The sequence below is a fragment of the Ambystoma mexicanum genome, chromosome 1q (genome assembly GCF_040938575.1).
Source record: "Ambystoma mexicanum isolate Mex_15411 chromosome 1q, UKY_AmexF1_1, whole genome shotgun sequence".
Taxonomy (NCBI): domain Eukaryota; kingdom Metazoa; phylum Chordata; class Amphibia; order Caudata; family Ambystomatidae; genus Ambystoma; species Ambystoma mexicanum.
The window spans coordinates 453,957,793-453,976,892 of record NC_090922.1 but is presented as its reverse complement, the minus strand read 5'-3'; the positions used below and the strand labels follow the sequence as shown (position 1 = coordinate 453,976,892).

Below are 19,100 nucleotides of genomic sequence, written 5' to 3'. Positions count from 1 at the left end.
TCTGGATGCTCTTTTGTAGGTGGAAGCTTCTATCCTGCGGGTCTGCAACACAAGCTTTTCTCAAAGCTCCCTTCAGTGCTATGGAGACTGATTGAAGCCTGAACAAACCTGACCAGTCCAACCTCGATACAGATCGAGAATCATGGTCTTGGGACTGGGATCCAAGCATGCCATATCCAGAATCAGTGTCCTGGTAATCATTGCTCTGATAGGGAGTTCCTATTAAAAAGAAAAAAAAAAAACTTCAGGTACCTGGGTGTGGCATTCTGGATAGCCTAATCCATAAACCACATTTAAATGGCTTAGCTGAAAAAGCACAAGTCACCAGATGCTACGCGAACAACATCATGACAACCTAGAATGATTGTCCAACTGAATGCCTAAGCCCAAAATGGGAAGATTGAACAATACTAGAGGATACAAAATAGTAGGGCTGCCCTAACCAATGCCAGCAGCTGCATTGAAGGCCGATCTAGGATTCTAGGATGTGCTGTCCTGAGCAAAAAAACCAATTTGTTTGTGCTATTCAAAGAAGATAAGGAGTTGCGTGCTCTGCTCTCGGTACCCTCTTAATATCTCTGGTCCACTGATTCCACTCATATTTCTAAGAGGAGACTTTGGTCTGAACGGCACCAGGAGAGCCATCCTAGCAGCAGTGACATTACAGCTGAGTTCAAGGGAGCAGAGGGATAAACCTGCAGCATTCACATAAGGAGAGAAATATCCCAGAGGTGTTTACATGATAAGAGATTTCCCATCAGCGTTCAGGTGGCTCGTATAGCGCCAACATGCCAGTTTATGGTTGTTTCTAGGAGCAAGCAGAAATTCAGAGTCCGTACTGTCCATTTGAAGAAGAGGAAAGTAACCTCGAAACGCGTCGCCGATTATAATGGACTCCATTTTCCTTTTCTTTATTTCTTTATGTATACTGTGATGTTGAATTGCTTTCTTTTTTGTAAACAGACAATTCGTTTATTTACATCTAAATATATGCTTTGTCTATAAAAACAATTTCTTGTTAAATCTCATTCTATACCTATTTATATTGAATGCGTCATATATATGATTACACTGTTTCACTAACTTTAGTAGTGGACTTTTGTCCAAACATTTGAAAGTGTGCTGGGGACATGAGGATTTCTAGGAATAATCCTCTTTCTCTCAATATTCAAAGAAGATAAATCACCTGATAAATATTGCACAGAAAAAAACTCTTAATCCAGCCCACAAACACCAGCTGATAATAATTCTAGAAGGAGCTGACCAATCTAGGTCTGAAAGAGATTTTGAGCATCTCTGCCACTATCACGCTGTCCAAAACGATGTGTCAAGAGACTTGTAACCCAGTGTTTTGCAAGGACAAAGACTTGTGCAAGCTCAGGAAGACCTTGCCCATACAAAAAGCTTTGCGTGGCTACCATTTACAACAGAGGTGCACTATCTTTCCTACAGATTATGTCTGGCTGCAATCGATGATTCACAGAAGAGATTACTCTTCACCCCCCATAGTAATAACTTCCCAACAAACCACTTGTTTTTCATTGAGCAAAGTCGCAAACCGATAAAAAAGTCCTTGCTGTGGGTACCACACTCAGCATTGTTCAATGTCATACTCCTATGTCCCATATATGCACAAGCAAGTGCTTGTAAAAATATGTACGCTTCTGGAGAAGGGAGGCATGCGACAAGTAAAGCTGATCCCAATATATCTTGCGGGGTACAAAAATTAATGAATGAAAACAAGAGTGGCCGCTCAGTCTTTGCATCGCAGCGCCTGCGATCAGATGACACTCTGCTTGCTCTGTGAGTATTCTCCCTGGATTTCTTCTCTTCGCTGTTTCCGTCCATGCATCTCTGTCCCGAATTCTGCTTCAGCCTAGTTGAAGAAGCAGGCAAACAACACAAAAACACAAACAACATAAAGAAAAGCCAACTCTCCAATCAACCCATATCTGCCTACTCAAAACAAAGCGACATTACCCAATCCAATAAAAGAGGAACTGGAGAACGTTCTGCTTAGTGCACAGTCCATCACTGAATAGCATTGCGGAAGGCGTGACTCTCCTCATGTAGACGACATTCCCATCAGAGAAAGAAAAAAGAATTATGCTGAAAGCAGCAGCCTCATCCTAGAAACCTCACTTAAAAAGATTACTGCTGTCAAGATGCCGTGGTATAAAGGCACCACAGGGTCCCGTTACATGCTATTTATAAAAGCGCATGTGGCGATCTAGTCTATTTTGCAACATGGCAGAGCCCACAACTGAGCTTCAACTGAGACTGATATCTGCCAGAGAAGAATCTCAGTTTTCATGTTGCAATGCCTGCGTTCAGGTGAAGATGCTCTGCCCGTTTTGTGAGTGTTCTCCCGGGTTTCCTTCTCTCTGCTGTTTCCTTCCTTGCATCTCTGTCCCAAATGCTGCTTCTTCCACTTGCCTTGGATCCTTCTTATCTGTGCCTCTTTTGTTCGTCGTGGTCCTTCTTTCTGTGGAGCTGCCTGCCAATAGCTTCTTGGATCTTGACAGCGCCTCATCCAGCCTTCTACTTACCTGTGCAGCAGATTCTCCTTTGCCCACAAGAAATATTGGAAGTTTTATTCTCCTGAGGGTTTTGTGAGGGGTCAGCAATGAGAGACAGACACAAAGGTGTAGTTTTCTCAATGTTTGCCATATTTTATTAAAAGTAAAGAGAGGTGGGATAAACGCCTATATGTCTCTAACTTTATAAGAATATTCCTGCATAGCAAACTAAAAACTAATGAAAGATGACCTTGTGTCCAAATGTATCTGACCCTCACACTAACATTTACAAACAAAGTGCACAAGATAAATGTATCAATTTTCAGTTCAACAAAAATGTGCAAAGGTTCAAACTTATAATTCTCACAAAGCAATCCTTGTGACCAGGGTTTGATCCCCTTCCCCTGAATCAATTCAGGAAGACTTTTGAAAGGGTTCTATTTCAACAAACCTCTGTTCGGTTCAATGAACATGTCTTTTCCATCCAATACATCTTTCAAATTGGGAGAGTAAATGTCTCTTTCACAAAACAATTGTTCAAAACCAAACTGTTTCTTCCACAAAGTATTCTTCCCAAGATGTAGAGTGGTTATAAGGACATCACAATTATCCTTTCTAAGGAATACGTTGGCAGGACAGCACAGCAAAGGTCTTTTATTATATAACAGTTTGTTAGGATGATAAAGTTAATGGTTTCTTTTCACAACATTGTTTACCACAACCGCATTTCTTAAAGGCAAATATTTCTTTCCTGGTTTACTCGCCTGCCAGGAATAACTTCTACTTTATACAACTTGTCCCTTTCCTGGTTTACTCACATGCCAGGAGTAACTTCTACTAGTGGCAATCCTTGTTCCAGGTTTCTCCACACCAATATCCCATGTGAGGAGGTTTGTACAATGTTTGTCTGACTTTATAGTTTCTTGACTGTTGGCAATGTGGGTTACACGTTTCCCCAATCTGATACTTCATGAGAGGAGAATTGCATCCTTTTATCTCTTCTTTACAGTCTCTTGGCTGCTGGCTATGTGGGTTACAGGTTTCCCCAGACTGCATGAGAGGAGAATTGTGCCCTTGTTGCCCTTTTATCTCTTCTTTATAGTCTCTTTGCAATGTGGGTTACGGTTTCCCCAAACTGATATCTCACGAGAGAAGAATTGCACCCTTGTAGCCCTTTTATCTCTTCTTCATAGTATCTTGGCTGTTGGCAATGTGGGTTACAGATTTCCTCAAACTGATATTGTATGAAAGGAGAGTTGCACCCTTTGTACCCTACTTTTGTATTTGTCTGTTATTCAAAACTACCTTTTCGTGATAATTGTTCTACTCAGAGCACCCCTGGGTTACCTTTCTCTTTAGTCCAACTCACCGGCTTCTTTCAGCGTCTCTGTGTCACTCCTTGGTGCTGTGTTGTATTATCAGTGAGAACAGGATAGCTCTCCTGTGTTCTGTCTCACTGGACGCCTCAGTTATAGCTAACTAATGGCCTATCTATCTCTTTCCTTTTCTGATGGAACTATTGGAATCTTTGGTGTCACCCCTACACTCCTCCTTCTTGAAGTCTTCGTCCTTCTTAGACACGTTTCACTCAGACTTTCACCCGGGTCATGGGACAGAGAGTGTCCTGGTTTCGGTGGTCGACGATCTCACTATGCTGGTTTACCAGGGTGGAGTGGGCGTGCTGATACTGTTAGATCTATCGGAAGCATTTGACACTGTCGACCACTCCATTCTTGTGTCCCGCATGGCATCAGCAGGCCTTTATGGCCCGTCCTAGCATGGTTTTCATCTTTTCTATATGCTAGGGGTCAAGCCCTCTCTCTTTCTTCCTTCTTGTCTTCTGTTTTCTTCTTCTTCCTTGTGCCCAATGGAATTTAACATCTACATTCAGCCATTGATTCCTCTCATCCGTTCCCACGGCTTCCGGTGCTACTCCTATGCCGATGACACCCCAGATCTTGGTCCGTTTACATCTTGACCAAGCTGGGATGTCTTCCCGGCTGTGTGAGTGGCTGTTGGCCATGATGGGCTGAATGGGCAGAAACTGGCTGAAATTAAATGGATTCAAGACGGAGATCCTGATGGTGGGTTCTCCTCCTGATTCTGCCCTCTGGTCTTCTTCTTTTTGGCCCACTGATTTCGGGGTCTTACCTACTCCTGTAATGGCGACCAAGAATTTAGGGGTCCATTTCACTTCGTCTCTATCCATGACAGCTCAGGTTAACGCAGTATGTAAGTTAGGTCACGTCCTACTGTATGTAATCCATGGGGTATTGCCCTACCTCCCTTTCCATCTTCTCCCCTGGGTCATCACTGCAATTGTCATCAGTCGTATTGACTACAGCACCACTCCTTACAGGGCCCATGTTTGTCTGGTACTTTGTGCACTCCAGTGGCAAAAAGGATTGATTTTAAATCCTTGTGCATGGTGGACAAAGCATATTACTATCAAGGGGCTGATTACTTGCAGGACAAATTGAAGCCCTATGTGCCAGGGTGCACTCTTTGATCAGGTAATGCTGTCCTCGTGGCCATTCCTAGGTTTTGTCGTCTGAGAATTGGGGGGCATACTTTCTTCATCTCACCAGGATTGGTCTGCCCAGTCCTCTTAGACGGGTTGAGAACCATCTGACCTTTCATCACCTTCTTAACACACGGCTCTTCTGGACCCCCTGGTGGCCTTGATACTTTGTGTTTCCTCGCGCCATGATGCCTTAGGGTGACCCTGCGCGTTACAAATGCTTTTACAATAACATAACATAACTGCCTTTGCCTGCACAGTCCTTCTCTGGAGCGCCACAGGTTCCGTCTGGTCTCTTCGTCTCCAACAGACCTGACTGACTCTCCCCGGATCGGGAGCACCTCTGCTGTAGAGCTGGGTTTCTTTCCCCGCTGCTGTCTTCCACGATTTTGCTTCCTGCTGTGCATACTCTGCAAAACCGCATGCCTTCTCTTCCCGCATAGGCTTCTGCTGGCGCTTTCAATTCTGCTTCTACTTCCACTGCTTCTCGGCTTTCAGTGGCTTTTTCGACTTCATCAGTTTCTCTCATGATGGCTTCTGCCTCTGATACTTCTTCGTTCACATGTGGATGATTCCCACATTTAAATGTCCCGCTTATGTGATTTGAATTGTAACAACTAGACTTTACAGTCTTTTGATTAACACCACTGATCATCATTAACTCCTTGTTCCTCGTCCCGGTACCATAGGCATTATGGGTTTTGTTGAGTATTGAACTGAAAGTTATCAGAGCTAGGAGATGTTATGTGAATGGGAGGTGCTTTGACATTAGGGCTAGGATTTCTACCTAGGACAAAATCATGATAATTAGAAGATGTCACATTTGATTCATGAATTCCCAAGGTATAAAAACCTATTCTGTTTAGGTGGCTTTTCATAGAATGTTCTCTCATGGGAGGGGCTTGTGCAGTGACAGCATGCCATTGGATATTTGGGAATTATCGGATCCTCATCCTCATAAGAAGAGGAAGATTATGTCTCTCCTGAGGGAGTCACCACTTCCCCCCTAGAGCCATCTCCTCCCATGTGATCCTCCCTCATAATGCCACGCCCAAGGTTAGGATCAGGTAGCGGCTGCATCCTCTGGCAACACGAGAAGACTTTAGGCTGGGGATCAGTGATGGCTCCGCGGGATTCATCACAGTTTCCTCCATGTCTTTGGGTCTACCACCTACAAGCTCTCTCCCTGTTGCAGCTCAGGAAGCAGGCTGGCCCTCTACAGAAGTATTCAATTTTTCTTCAACAGGAAGAGACACCCGAAACCTTCAACAAGTACTGGTTTGACCACGACCTTGACGGCACACCACTAGTAAGCACTATAACACACAACATGGAACTCTTTAAGAAAATCAGAGACAGTGATGAGGTTCTAGGTGCTGAGGATCTAGGTACCCTGGAACCATCAGATGACATGGATAAAGGAGACAATATGAAAGCTCAACTGGAGGATATGACTGATAAAGAGATTATGCTTGCAATTCTTTTTTTTTTTATTACGAGTATATAATCACCAAAGTGATTTTTACAAGAGGATGAAAAGAAGAACTTCAATTTTCAATTTCTTAAAAGTCTTTACAGAGTGTTTATAAGAAATACCTATTGCTGCAGACAAATGTAGCTGTGACTATGGACACCAACCTGAAAATGACTACCTGAGCTCAGCATGTCAAATGCCTGCATTCCATAAAGTCTATGAACTCAGAGACATCAGTGAAGAGTCCTTGAAGAATCCCAAGAATTAAATCAGTACAGCAATTGATCCTGGACATACATACTGTAGTGTCCAAAAATGTGATACGAGTATTAGATACATTAAGTTAATTAAAAATCATTGCACTTTTTGGGGATAAGTAGATTGATGTATATTGAACATTATAGATTGCTAGCAGGTGATTATATTGCATGTGTTTTCTGAAATAGGCATTGCAGGAACATGTGTACATACAATTGGTTACATGTTTGACATAACTGATAGGGGAATAATCCAAGAGGTAATTAGAATACATTTTATTTAGAATAGAATATTTGTCTTCATATTTATGTTTGTTTTGTGTACAGTCCCTTGTGGAGGATCCTAATGGATCGAAACATGGGCATGCAGTGGCAGGTTAGTTCCTGTAGGTTGCCTTTAAATGGCTTTGGAAGAAGTACCTACGTGTATGAAATCATTTAAATGCATTAAAGGAATCAACTAAAATAAATTAAATGTGCATAAACAGTGAAGTGGTCTTCACTCTTGAGTCATTAACCAACCTCTCTACCGAAAGGTTGTATCCATTTTGGACATTGTTTGCACTTAATCTGATTTACCAGCGTCTGGCCAGAGGAGATGGGAATATTATAAATATGAACACTGGGTGCAGTTAATATTGCAATCAGAATTAGGTTGAAATCTCTCATTTGACTTTTAATGTGAGATGTAGTCTCGGAGTGCCAAGCTATTATCTGTGACTTGGAGTCTAATATGAGTGTTCCCACTAAACTGCATTGTGTGACCTTAGGTCCATCTCCCTGTTTTTCTATACCATTGCTTGCTAAATGTTGAAGTGGTAGAAAATATTTAAATGACCGAATTACACACTATTTACAATACTGGATATTTATATAAGAAATTGCACTTTTATGGTTCCCTTTTAAGTTGTCGATTCAAATAGGTTGCGACATGTTGGATCCAAAATAACTGACACACACACACACACACAAACACACTGTTTAGGTAGGTATGATTTTACCAAATTCAATTCCACTTTTTCACTTTATGATTAAATAAATGACGTGGGCTCCCTAATGCATTTTAAATTACTGGCACTGGGAACCACCACAGTTCTTCACAAAAATGGCAGATTCGTTTTAGGTTCAAGCAGGTGAAGAGTAGAAACAATGGTGTAAATGAGACTAAGGAATGGCAGGAAATACGTCTTCATGTGAGGCTGCTAGCTGTGTCTGTAATCACAATGTGGTGTACACTTACTGTGAGCCTGCATTACCCTGGAAGAGTCAAGTCCCTCTTTCATTCGCAATAGGCACAGGCCGTACTTGAAGTCAAAGGCATCACTAGAAATAGAAAAGGAAATTAGCGCATACAGTTTAATTCTTTGGAATGCTAGATAGTTAAAAACAATATTACTTGTGAATTATTTATTTCTTTAAATTTGACTTTTTATGTATTACAGAAACATGGATTCATCTGTAAAATTCCCACATGAATGCTGCGCTTAATTCTAATCGGTGGTCTTTTCTTCATAACCTTAGACCTTCTGGCCTCACAGAGGGTGTTGGGTTATCGTTTGACCAAAGTTGGATTCTGGCTCCATTTCACACTTCCCTTCCTGTGGTCTTATCATTTGCAGTCCATTTTGTGAAATGTTCCTGTCCTTATCTGTTGGGTATCTCAAGTACATATTTTCCACCTGGTCCAGAATGAAATTTGTCTGAAGATTTGGATTGTTTGCTTTCCATTGATCTTAATTTCTCACCATCACTTTTTGTAATTTGTGATTTTAATGTACATTTTTCTAATGTCCAACTTTGGTCTGATGTTTCTCCCTTATTAGCCGTTAATTCTTTGTATAATTTGACACATCTTGCTTTAGCTTCTTCACATAAAAAGGGTGGTATCCTTGATCTTATCTTTGTTTTGTTTTTTGAGATTTCTCAATCCTGGGTCTATAGCTCCCATTTGTATCCCTTATGCTGATCATTTCATACGTTTATTTATCTTTTGCTTTTTTCACCCCATTTTATTAACCCTTTTTCCTGGAGTACTACTTTTTTCCATCAAGATGTTCAACAGCTATCAATCAACAAGCTTAATGATAATATCTCTTCACCCTTCCTTCTCCATGACTTATCCACAATTAACACTGAGCATGTAGCAATTCTATTAAAGTATCAAATATTTCTTCTCTTGATCAATATTGTCCTAAACCTGCTTTCATTACCAAATCTAAAGTCACTGGTCCATGGTCTACTGAGTCTGTGTAGTATCTACGACAGCAGATTTGTAAGTTAGAACGTTGTTGTAATAAAAACAAATAATTTGAGATCTTCCTAGCTATCTCTGAAATATATAAATCATATGCTTCCATTTTAAACGATGCACAGGCTGGACTTTTATCAGTCCGTTATAGCGTCTCAAGCCATATCACTTCGCTACCTTTCTTCTACAGTTAACAAGATACTTGATGCCTCTTCACCTGATCTACTCTATCGTCTTCACTTGTTTATGAAGGCTGTGCTTCCTACTTTGTTTAAAAAATCAAGGCTATTATTTCCTCTTTTCCCCAGTCAGGAAATTCTGCTTAGGCAATCATACCCCTTTCTGATAGCTGTTTACTTTCTTCTTTTTCTTTCCTTACTGAGCCTGATATTATTTCAATTATTACTCATGCTAATTATACAGCTGTTCCTTATGATCCTCTACCATTTATGCATGTGAAATTGCTATTTTCTTCACTTATATCCAGTCCTGTGATTTCATATTTTATATTGACACTGATCTATCTTTTTCTCATCACATCTCTACCCTTTCTTTTCATACTAGCGCAGCTGAGAGCATCTCTCCACCTGCCCGCCTGCAATTTCCCCCTGAGGGTGCTTGATGTAATCAGACCAGTGAGGCATTTCATGATGGCCACCCTGCACGGTCTGCTGCTCCAGCTGATTTGGGCTGGCCTTGTGACTCGTGGATGCGCCCTCTATTGGCAGGGCTACACCACTACCCCTGGACCACCGCCAAATGCAGACAGGTGATCGCTAGCCCACTCAAAGGATGTCCACTTAAAGACCAAGTCCCTCCCTGGCTGGGCCTGTCCAGGCCTTGAGGGCCCTCTAATCTGTTTATTCCAGATCTGGCCACCATCAATTGTTCTAAGGAGCTCCTTTGGACTAACCTCCTCCCAGTGCTGCCTAAGGCGAGAGCCACATGTGTTTTTCCATGTGTTTTTCCAACTGAAACCCACGACTTGGTCATGTGCGCTCTCCCCCCACCTACAATCATTGATGCCCTGTGCCCACCTCCCCTCCTCGACTGGTACCCTGTACATTCCTGTGTTGATGCTCTGGTGGTCGTTCGCGTATCCGGATCTCCATGCCCTCGTATGGCATTTCGAATCTTGGTGTGCTTTACATCTTTGCACCCTCCATTTTGTAATGCATATGACTGTACTGGACTATTCTATTTCTTCGTTCTCCTCACTTGCTCACTTGACTCTTGGTGTGTCTTACATACACTGTGCACTCGAATCTAGGTGTGCCTTTCACACACATTTTTGAATCTCAAATCTTTCTGATTATGTAATCTACCTGTAACTATCTACTATGACCTGTGGAGCCTTGTGCTGTTTATGCAACTTACCTGTAACTACTCATTATGACTCATGCAGCCTTGTGCTTCCTATCCTTATCATGACCTGTGTGGCCTTGTGCTGCCTATGCAAGTTACCTGTAACTACCTACTATGACCTGTGCAGCCTTGTTCTGCTTATTCAACTTACCTGTAACTAACTATTATGACGCATGCAGCCTTGTGCAATTTACCTGTGACTTCCTACTAGGACCAGTGCAGCCTTGTGGTGCTTATGCTATTTACCTGTAACTAACTATTATGACGCATGCAGCCTTGTGCTGCCTATCCTTAGCATGACCTCTGCTGCCTTTAGTTGCCTATGCAATTTACCTGTAACTACTTATTCTGACTTGTGCGGCCTTGTGCTGCTTATGCAATTTACCTGTAACTACCTTTCATAAGCACTTTCTGTAACTAGTGCCTAGATGCCTGAGGGCTTTTTGCGCTAAAATAAATGCAAAAATAAATAAAATACTATGTCTCACTATTGTCATTATCATCTCTACAAAATTTGTAAAGCTCGCCCTTTCCTTATGTTTAATGCCACTAAACTCTTGGTTTCTTCACTTAATTTTTTCACATTTATTCTGTTGCTCTGTCTTACTTTTTGGTCTTCCTGTCTCCCGCCTGGCTCCTTGAAAGTCGGTTTTTAATGCCTCTATTTGTCTTCTATATTTAATTTCTCCTCGAGTCTTTATCTTCCCTTGGTTGTTTATCATTTCACTCTCGTCTCAAATTTAAATTTCCTCTGTATTGTGCTTAACTCTTTATTGTCTTGTTCCTCCTTATCTTTCATTTCTTATTTGTTTTTAGTTACCCTCTCGTTCTCTCTATTCTCCATCTCAATTCGTATTATTAGTTTCCCGTCTCCATTGTGCCCAAACACGATTTCGCTCTTTCTCACTGTTGGCGCCTTTTCATTGGAATGCTCTACTTCCCTGTACGCTCTACCACTTCTTATTCTTCATTGCATTACATTCTACACTTAAGCACCATCTCCTCCATCCTTGATGTAAAATATTCTAAATTTTGTACTTCCTTCTTTCCTGATCGTATTGTACTGTATATTTGATTTGTGCAACGCTTTACCCCAACCTTCAACTTTTAGCCCCCAAATTATCGAATGCATTACCCCTTGAATAATCTGTTTAAATCATGCTTAAAAGAGCATTCTTTGTTTTTATGTAGTTTATTAATTCTACTTCTTCACTGAAGATGGCTTAAGTATGCATATTGCATTTATATAGTATTTATGTTACTTCAAATTCTATGTACCGTTATTTTCATTAAATAGCATTTTGGATAAAAGGGCTATGAAAATGTAGTAAAATAAGATAAATAAATATTGCAATCAAATGTCGAAGGTTCACCTTCCAACCACTAATTAATTGACTTCGCCATCCCTCTGTCCACTCTTGCCTCGCTTCTCCCTCCCTTGGCCATCACCAAGAGAAAATTAAATCCTAACTCCATTGCTCTCTATCTTGATTGAATTAGTGCCTTGCTACAAGCTCTTTTTGCATCACTAGCCACTAGTAAATCAAACTTTCCTTTGAAGAGTTCAACACGGTTTTGGTTACCCTGTTTGTCATCCGCTGGCCAGCCTGCTCTTTCACTCCCTCTCGTCTGTGCCCACAGCCATGTATCTCCCTGGATAACCAACAGCTGAGGAAAACCATGCATCAACAGTCATCTTTTGGGTGCAAAATCTCCCCACCCCCTTCCTTGCTGCCTATAAAGACACTCTGATTGCTCTCACCACTGTTCTAGACTCTGCTACACTGTCATACTGCATTGATCCTATATCTTCTATCTGCTTACACTCTCACAAACTGTCCATGCTCACCCCCCCCCCCCTAGCAACCTCCCCTCATTTTGCTCCATATCCTCTTTGCCCTCCGCTGATGACTTGGATTTCCAGAAAGAAAGAAAGCATGTACTTCAATAACCTGTGAAATACAGGTAAGCACTTCTATTCATGAAATTAAGTAGAGACGCTTAGGATAACCACATAATAGTTCTCCGACCACTTAAAGCATCCAACTGTAAGATGGTTTGGGAACGTGTGCCCTAAAGTCACAGTTCCAAAGTTAAACTTCACAGGTAGGTCTATCACGAGATTTGGAAGATGCCAATGGTTATGATCAAAAAGTTAAAAAGGCAAGTAAAGTTCAGGTAAGAAAAGTAACTCAATCTCAGTCACTGGGACAGGCCTGAGAAGGGATCCCTGATCAGGTTTCCACTACCCAAAGTCAGGAAAGATATGTTTAGGGTGAGGCTTTACACCCATGTAACCCTATGCAGAACATGGGGAAGGAACAGATATGTTAACTTACCCCCTGATTTGATTTCTCCAGGGACCACTGATGAGGCTCCAGTATCTATTGGAGACAGTGTTTTCTGTGCTCGGTTCAGCTGAGGATAGCCCAGGGGTCAAGAGTGTAGAGGTCACTTTTGTGTGCAAGATTTGTGGGGCTGGGACGGTCTGGTCACAGTACATCATTGTGCCAGGATGTCTGTTGCTGGGTTGATGTCTTAGCAAGTGGCTATCCATGGTAAGATAGCCACTGCCAGTTTGAATGGTACAGATCCTTACAATTTTTGGGCTTGGGCAAGCTCACAGCCCAAACCTTGGATACAAGGAGGGCTCCTGTAGCCATTCATTGGATCAATGCTGGTGCCAAGAACTCCACGAAGAAGAGTAGCAGTTGACTACCCATGGGCAAGCCCTGCAGCAGGCCAGCTCCAGCTCCAGTGATGTCTCAGTGGAGCTGTGCTCCTTTACCTGATCTCAAAAAGACCCTCATCGGTTCTTCGACCCCTAGTCCAATGGGAACAACCAGTCTTGAAACACAATGTTCTCACTTTTGCTTTGGCCACAGAGAAACCACCTCATAGCCTGCGAAAGCAGCAGCTTTCCATAGCAAAGGGCTTTGCATATATGGCATTTCCTGAGCTGAGAAGAAAGGAAGAAGGCCAACGAACAGTATGGACAAAGCACAAGTGAAAACCTCATGGCACAGGCATCTTAGTGTGTTAGTCACCTTTCGTAGACCTTTGCGTAAAAATAAAACATCATAGAAAAATATCCGCTGCCACCAACTCATCCTAGGCAAATTATAAAAGCAACCAAAAACCCATTACAGAAAAAGTTATAAGGTATGGTATGGTATTGTTTATTTATATAGTGCCTATACACAGGCAAGTGTTTGAAAGTGCTCATAAGGATACCAAGGGCCTCATTAACGGTGGTAATGCAGTAGTAACAGGCATACCACTGCATTACAACCACATTACTGCACTGCCGAAATATGGGTGTGGAGGTAAGGCGGAAGACAAAACATCAGCTGAATGTTGGAGGTAATTCCTTCGCCCGAAAAATAGCCAAATCGGCAGAATTACCACCAGAAGTAATTCCGCTGAAATCCCCATGGAGTCCTATGGACTTCCATTAAGGGGACTAACACCACCTACCACCATTTGCAATCTGGCAGTAATTCCCCAGACAAGGTGGTGGTAATGGTAAATGTAATTGCTGGTATTTTGGCAGATTTACCACCAAATATCACCACACTTGTAATGAGGCACAAAGAAGCATAACCACACTTCACTTTAGGGTGTTGTATGCAATTGTAACAATACAAGAAATCAGAGACATAGATGCTCATTATGAGTCGGCGATAAGCGTGCCAGTGCTACCGGCAGGTTGCTGCAGGACCCGTAAATATTTACTGGCGCCTGACTTACCGGTGCCACCGGGAGATTACAACCCCTGCGGCCTGTAAAGTCAGGCACCAGTAAATTGTAAGTCCCCATGGAGTCCCATAGGACTCTATGGGAGTGGGGACCACGGATGCACCGGCAACGTTGCTAACGGTGCCGGTGCTTCCGTGACGGTCTGCCTACCATGGCTGCTGTGCCCAGCAAGGCCAGACCTGTCGGTCACGGCGGCTCCAACAGGCAGACCTGTAGTATGCCGGTCCAGAAACAATGATGCCGGTTAGCTTACTGGCACCATGTTTACGGACCAGCATACTTGTACTGAGCCCCATACTCTTTCAGTTATGATCGTCTAATTGACTAATCAGTTCCCCCCAGAAGAATGAGGAAAAAGACAAGCAAAGTAAAGCAGAATGCTTTACTTGCATCCAAAAAGTCAGGTCAGAATTCAAACCAAAGCAAAAAGAAAGGGTGTCCCATAGAAGTCTATGGGAGGAAAGCAGCAAAAGGGAAAACATTCCTAACACCCTCTTTGCTCTTTCAAACCTCTCATCAAAATACTGAACTTTGCCACTCTCCCACTCTACAATCTACCCAGACCGTTTCCTGCTTCAGTGTACTGTCGCCACGCCAAGGTGATCTCTATGCAAAACCACTGCCTCCTAAAGATTCTGCTCCTTCCTTTTAAATATATCAATGGTCGAGCCCTTGTGACCTGGCAGAATCCATCTCCTCTCTGCACTCAAACAACCCCTGCCCTACACACCACCTACGCTGCCTACCGATTCTGCTCCTGCTCCCTACTGGTCCCTCACCACTGGAACACTCCTCCCCCCTTGATATCAAAACAATCCAGTCAAAGTATTTGAGAGCCCCACAAGGTCCACTGCTAACCCCAGAAGGAACTCACTCTACCTAGAACCACGCACACCCTCCACCCAGAAATCGCCTCTCACAAACTTAATGCTTAACAGCTGTAAATATGTATACTCGTAAAAAAGGCCTCAATGAACATCACCCCTTTTAATGTCTCCACATCCTGCGCCCATCACCTGCCTCATAACTACCCACATATTCTCTGTACTATGTAAATGCACTGTACCAAGAAGTTATAGGCAATCCAATTTCAAAGTAACAACCTTGTCAACCAAATAAATATAAATAAATACAAAATAAAATATCAGACGAAGGACCTTCCCCTTTAGCAATATCGGCAACCTGATCAGGATTTCCCAGGCGTCTATTTGCAGAGAGTGACCTAGAGACACCTAAGAAGAATCCTAGTCTAAAACAAACACTGCAAGATGGTTACCTCAAGCAACGCAAGGGCTCTTTTAGTCCTTTTTTGCTACAGTTTTTAAATATGACGACAATGTCATAAATTGAGAAGTCAATAATTGTGGGGTGACGCAACAGTTTACATTTTCAGGGGTTATGCTGCATGTCAGGGCTACTGGAGGCATTTTACCTTAGTTAAGTCTGGAAAGTGTTGGACCGCTTAGGAAACTAGCAGTCCTGATTCATAAAGGATATTTTGTTTGTGTCCCTAGTGCTAGTAACACAAGTGATCACCATATCAGATACCTCCATTAGTTAACTTGGCAATAGCTCTGTTCATTTCCTCTAAGGAATAGTACGGCCCCAGGACCTGACTGCATGCCACCGGACATCATGAAGTATGAACCATCTCTCTGGGCCCCTGTCCTAATGAAGGTGATTAACACCATTTTGAGTATAATTCATCGCTATTCTTAAACATGGTGTTAAAAGTGACCCATCATGTCACCACCCAATTTCTTTGCTGGATTCACGAGATAAAACATGTGGATCCATGTTTACGAGTGAGATCATTAGATTGGGCTACCACTGATGTGGACATTGTGCCATTTAGGTTGGGCTTCCAGGCTTCAGTGCCTCACCCTGCATTTGATCGGTTCCATGTATTAATATCCCTGCAAAAATATTGCGATACAAAAATAACGCCATATTCTTTCAGCGATATTGAGCATGGACCCTGCAGGTGACACCCCTGCAACCCCCGCATTATTTTTAAATGTGCGGGGAACACCCCCGGAACCTCCGCTCCCACAAATTATCCCCCCAAAAAATATTGCCTGTGGCGAGACAGACGACCATATGTACGGCAATATTTTTGGTGGGGATAATATGTAAGGATACCCATTTGATCATGTCTAAGGTCTATATTGTTAGAAAGGAGAATCTGTTCTAGCTTCCTTGACCTAAACATGCCCTTCAACCTGGTACTGAGCAACAAGTTATGGAGGGTGCTGGCTAGTTTATGCATCCTTAATGACTACACACATTTATTCTGGCCTTAAATCAGGATAACACTGCATGCCTCAGGTCTGGTAGATGGACTTAGTCACTCCGCCTTTTCCTATAGACTGAGGCATGTGCCAGTGCTGTGTCCTTGCCGTCTTGATGTTCATTTTATACATTAATGGACTGGGCAATCAGCTACAACTAGCATCATTGCATGTCCCGCATTCAAAGGGACGTCATACTCCATTACTATTATATGCTGATAACATAGGCATTCTAGCCAAAACAGAAATGGCTTTACCAAGTAACTTGGTGCATTTACTCATTTCTTTTACTTATCATGACCTGATCATCAACTTGGCAAAATCAAACATTTGTGTCTGGGACTAAGGACAAGTGTAACGTTAAGGTATCCAATACATGGTGTGCCCCTGGAAATGGTAAGGTTGTACGTCTATCTTAGAGTCTGAATTCCGATAATTTCTCCAGAGCCACTCATACACCCAAATCACACAGAATAAAGCAATCAGCCGGGGCATCAATGGCTCTGTGATGCCCACTAGGCCGTAAATGTACCTGTGCTCTGAGAAAGGCTGAGGGACCAGCACATTTTCTTTTTTTGTACTTGGTATATAGTACCTTATCTAATGGATGTCTAAACCCCATCAGACGGTCAGGTCATAACTCTAATATTATAGAGCCATGATCTTTCTGTTTAAATTAGATAATAAATCACAGTTATACAGATTGGCAGCCTTTATCAAAAAGACAGCACCACTTAAAAATAGGACGATGATGATAAATGTCTGATTTTATAGCCATTATGTGTTGAAGTTCAAAAAGTTGTTACTTGCTAATCCAGTCTAAATATGCCTGTTTTATTTTAAGCGGATCAGACATTTAACTTGGGTTGTTTTTAAGTCTGTTTTTTCAATGTCTTTTCATGTGTATGGCTTTATGGAAGATTAATTCCGAATGAAAGATGATACTGACTAGTATTGGGGGCATGAAAATACAGGAAACAAAACATGGCAAATTTATGTCGCCAACACCCTTCAGGAAAGAGTTTATTAGTTTAAATATTTTTGATCCACTTGGGTGGCGACGGTGCGCGGTACAAATACCTTTAACATTAACATCAATGTAACTCTTTCCTGAAGGATAACTGAAACCCACAGATAAGGGTAACAATTAGTGGTGGGGACAGAGTTACAGAAAACATTTACTTGTGGAAGATGATTTCTTTTACCCCAATTTTCAGCAACACTGGACACAATGTGCAGTGTCAGAAATAATCACGGCACACCAAAATACCTTTCACCAGTTGGACACCTCTGATTTTAATTACATATTTTGCACCCACATTTTTAAGACACTTTGAGAAGTAGAGTATGATTTTCCACATTTGACAGAGTTCGTGGTATTTTGTAGGAGGTCTTTGATTGCATATTTTGACAAACTGAATAATTAAAATCTGCACTTTTGAAACATGAAAGCAAAGGGCAACACCCCTCCCAGCACCTATGACTCTAGAACAGGGGCCTGCAACCTGCGAATCTTTAGATGTTTTGAACTATGAATCCCATGATCCCTCCCCTTTGACAATGCTGGCTAGGGCTGATGGAAGATGTAGTTAAACATATCAGGGCATAAATATAGCCATATTAACTTAAAAGGGTTACCAGACAGGGTGGCCACAGGATCCCCCGTGAAGCACCTGTCCCACCACCATGAACATATGCAAAGCTCTATCCTCGTAGACAAAGTCACATGTGCAATACTTTCCACATCATATTTTTCAGTGGCCAGTGTGCCTCTTTCTCAAAGTTGATCGTTACATATACCTGCTGCAGAATTCACACTCACTGCAAGAGCGCAGCACCCATTATTCAAAAACTCTTAACTTCATATGTATCTCATAGCCAGACTAAGTAAACGTTAGTCAATTTTCTTTTAGTTTTCAGATCATGCTCTATTTATGTTGATGGTAATCTGACATGTCTTGTATTGGTATCAGTTACTGGCAGTATAATAACACTAGCAGGTGTTTTTCTGCCTTTTGCATAGCCCACCGCTTTTTTCAAGCTTGGGTTTGCGCACTTCCAGGACCAATACCCATGGGTGTATACCTAGTGGGGCTTTACAGACATGCATCCACAGGGTTAAATGTTTTAGGCCAAGGTTTGTATGTAGGACTCTACGTGGGCATTCCTAATGAAAATTGCAACAGGGGTGCCCTTGCCTCCATCCACTCCACTACGGGAATTAGGCCGTTGTGGTACTAACGTGCCTTCTGTGTGGCTAATACAGTTGTTGTCCCACCCTTCATACTAACATCGAATTTAGTGATTTAGCTTGGGAGAATAGCTCAGGGGAAACGTGCTCGCCTTGGAAGCAAGATGACACAGAGCACCACAGGTTCGATCCCCGGGTCCATGCTTAGAAACCTCTGGGTATTGAGCGCGTTATAAATAACCTATCATATCATTCTGTTCTGCAGGTCCACCGCTTCCTGCCGGTTCACCATGGGATAAACTGCTATGCAGGGCTGTCAGAAGATGTGGTGAGGCCTGGGGCAAAACATTTGGTGAGACCCCCTTACAATTTTTTGCACTCAGCCAGCGGCGGCACATCCGCAAACCGGAGACTCGAAAAATCTCCCCTTGAGTTTGTGTGCAGGATCCCAAATATGGTTTATTAATACAACTCC

General features: G+C 42.3%; 1 protein-coding gene and 1 long non-coding RNA gene across 2 annotated transcripts in view; one reads left to right on the top strand and one right to left on the bottom strand.

The window, feature by feature from the left end:
* SLC12A3 (solute carrier family 12 member 3) overlaps nucleotides 1-19,100 on the bottom strand; it is a 480,556-nt gene that overhangs the window by 119,925 nt on the left and 341,531 nt on the right. The window contains exon 19 of the mRNA XM_069640343.1: nucleotides 8,012-8,094. Coding sequence (XP_069496444.1) covers nucleotides 8,012-8,094 — 83 coding nt within the window. The remainder of the gene's footprint in view (nucleotides 1-8,011; nucleotides 8,095-19,100) is intronic.
* LOC138528580 (uncharacterized) overlaps nucleotides 1-19,100 on the top strand; it is a 98,282-nt gene that overhangs the window by 58,465 nt on the left and 20,717 nt on the right. Inside the window, exon 2 of the long non-coding RNA XR_011284179.1 lies at nucleotides 18,891-18,977. This is a non-coding gene — a long non-coding RNA (uncharacterized lncRNA). The remainder of the gene's footprint in view (nucleotides 1-18,890; nucleotides 18,978-19,100) is intronic.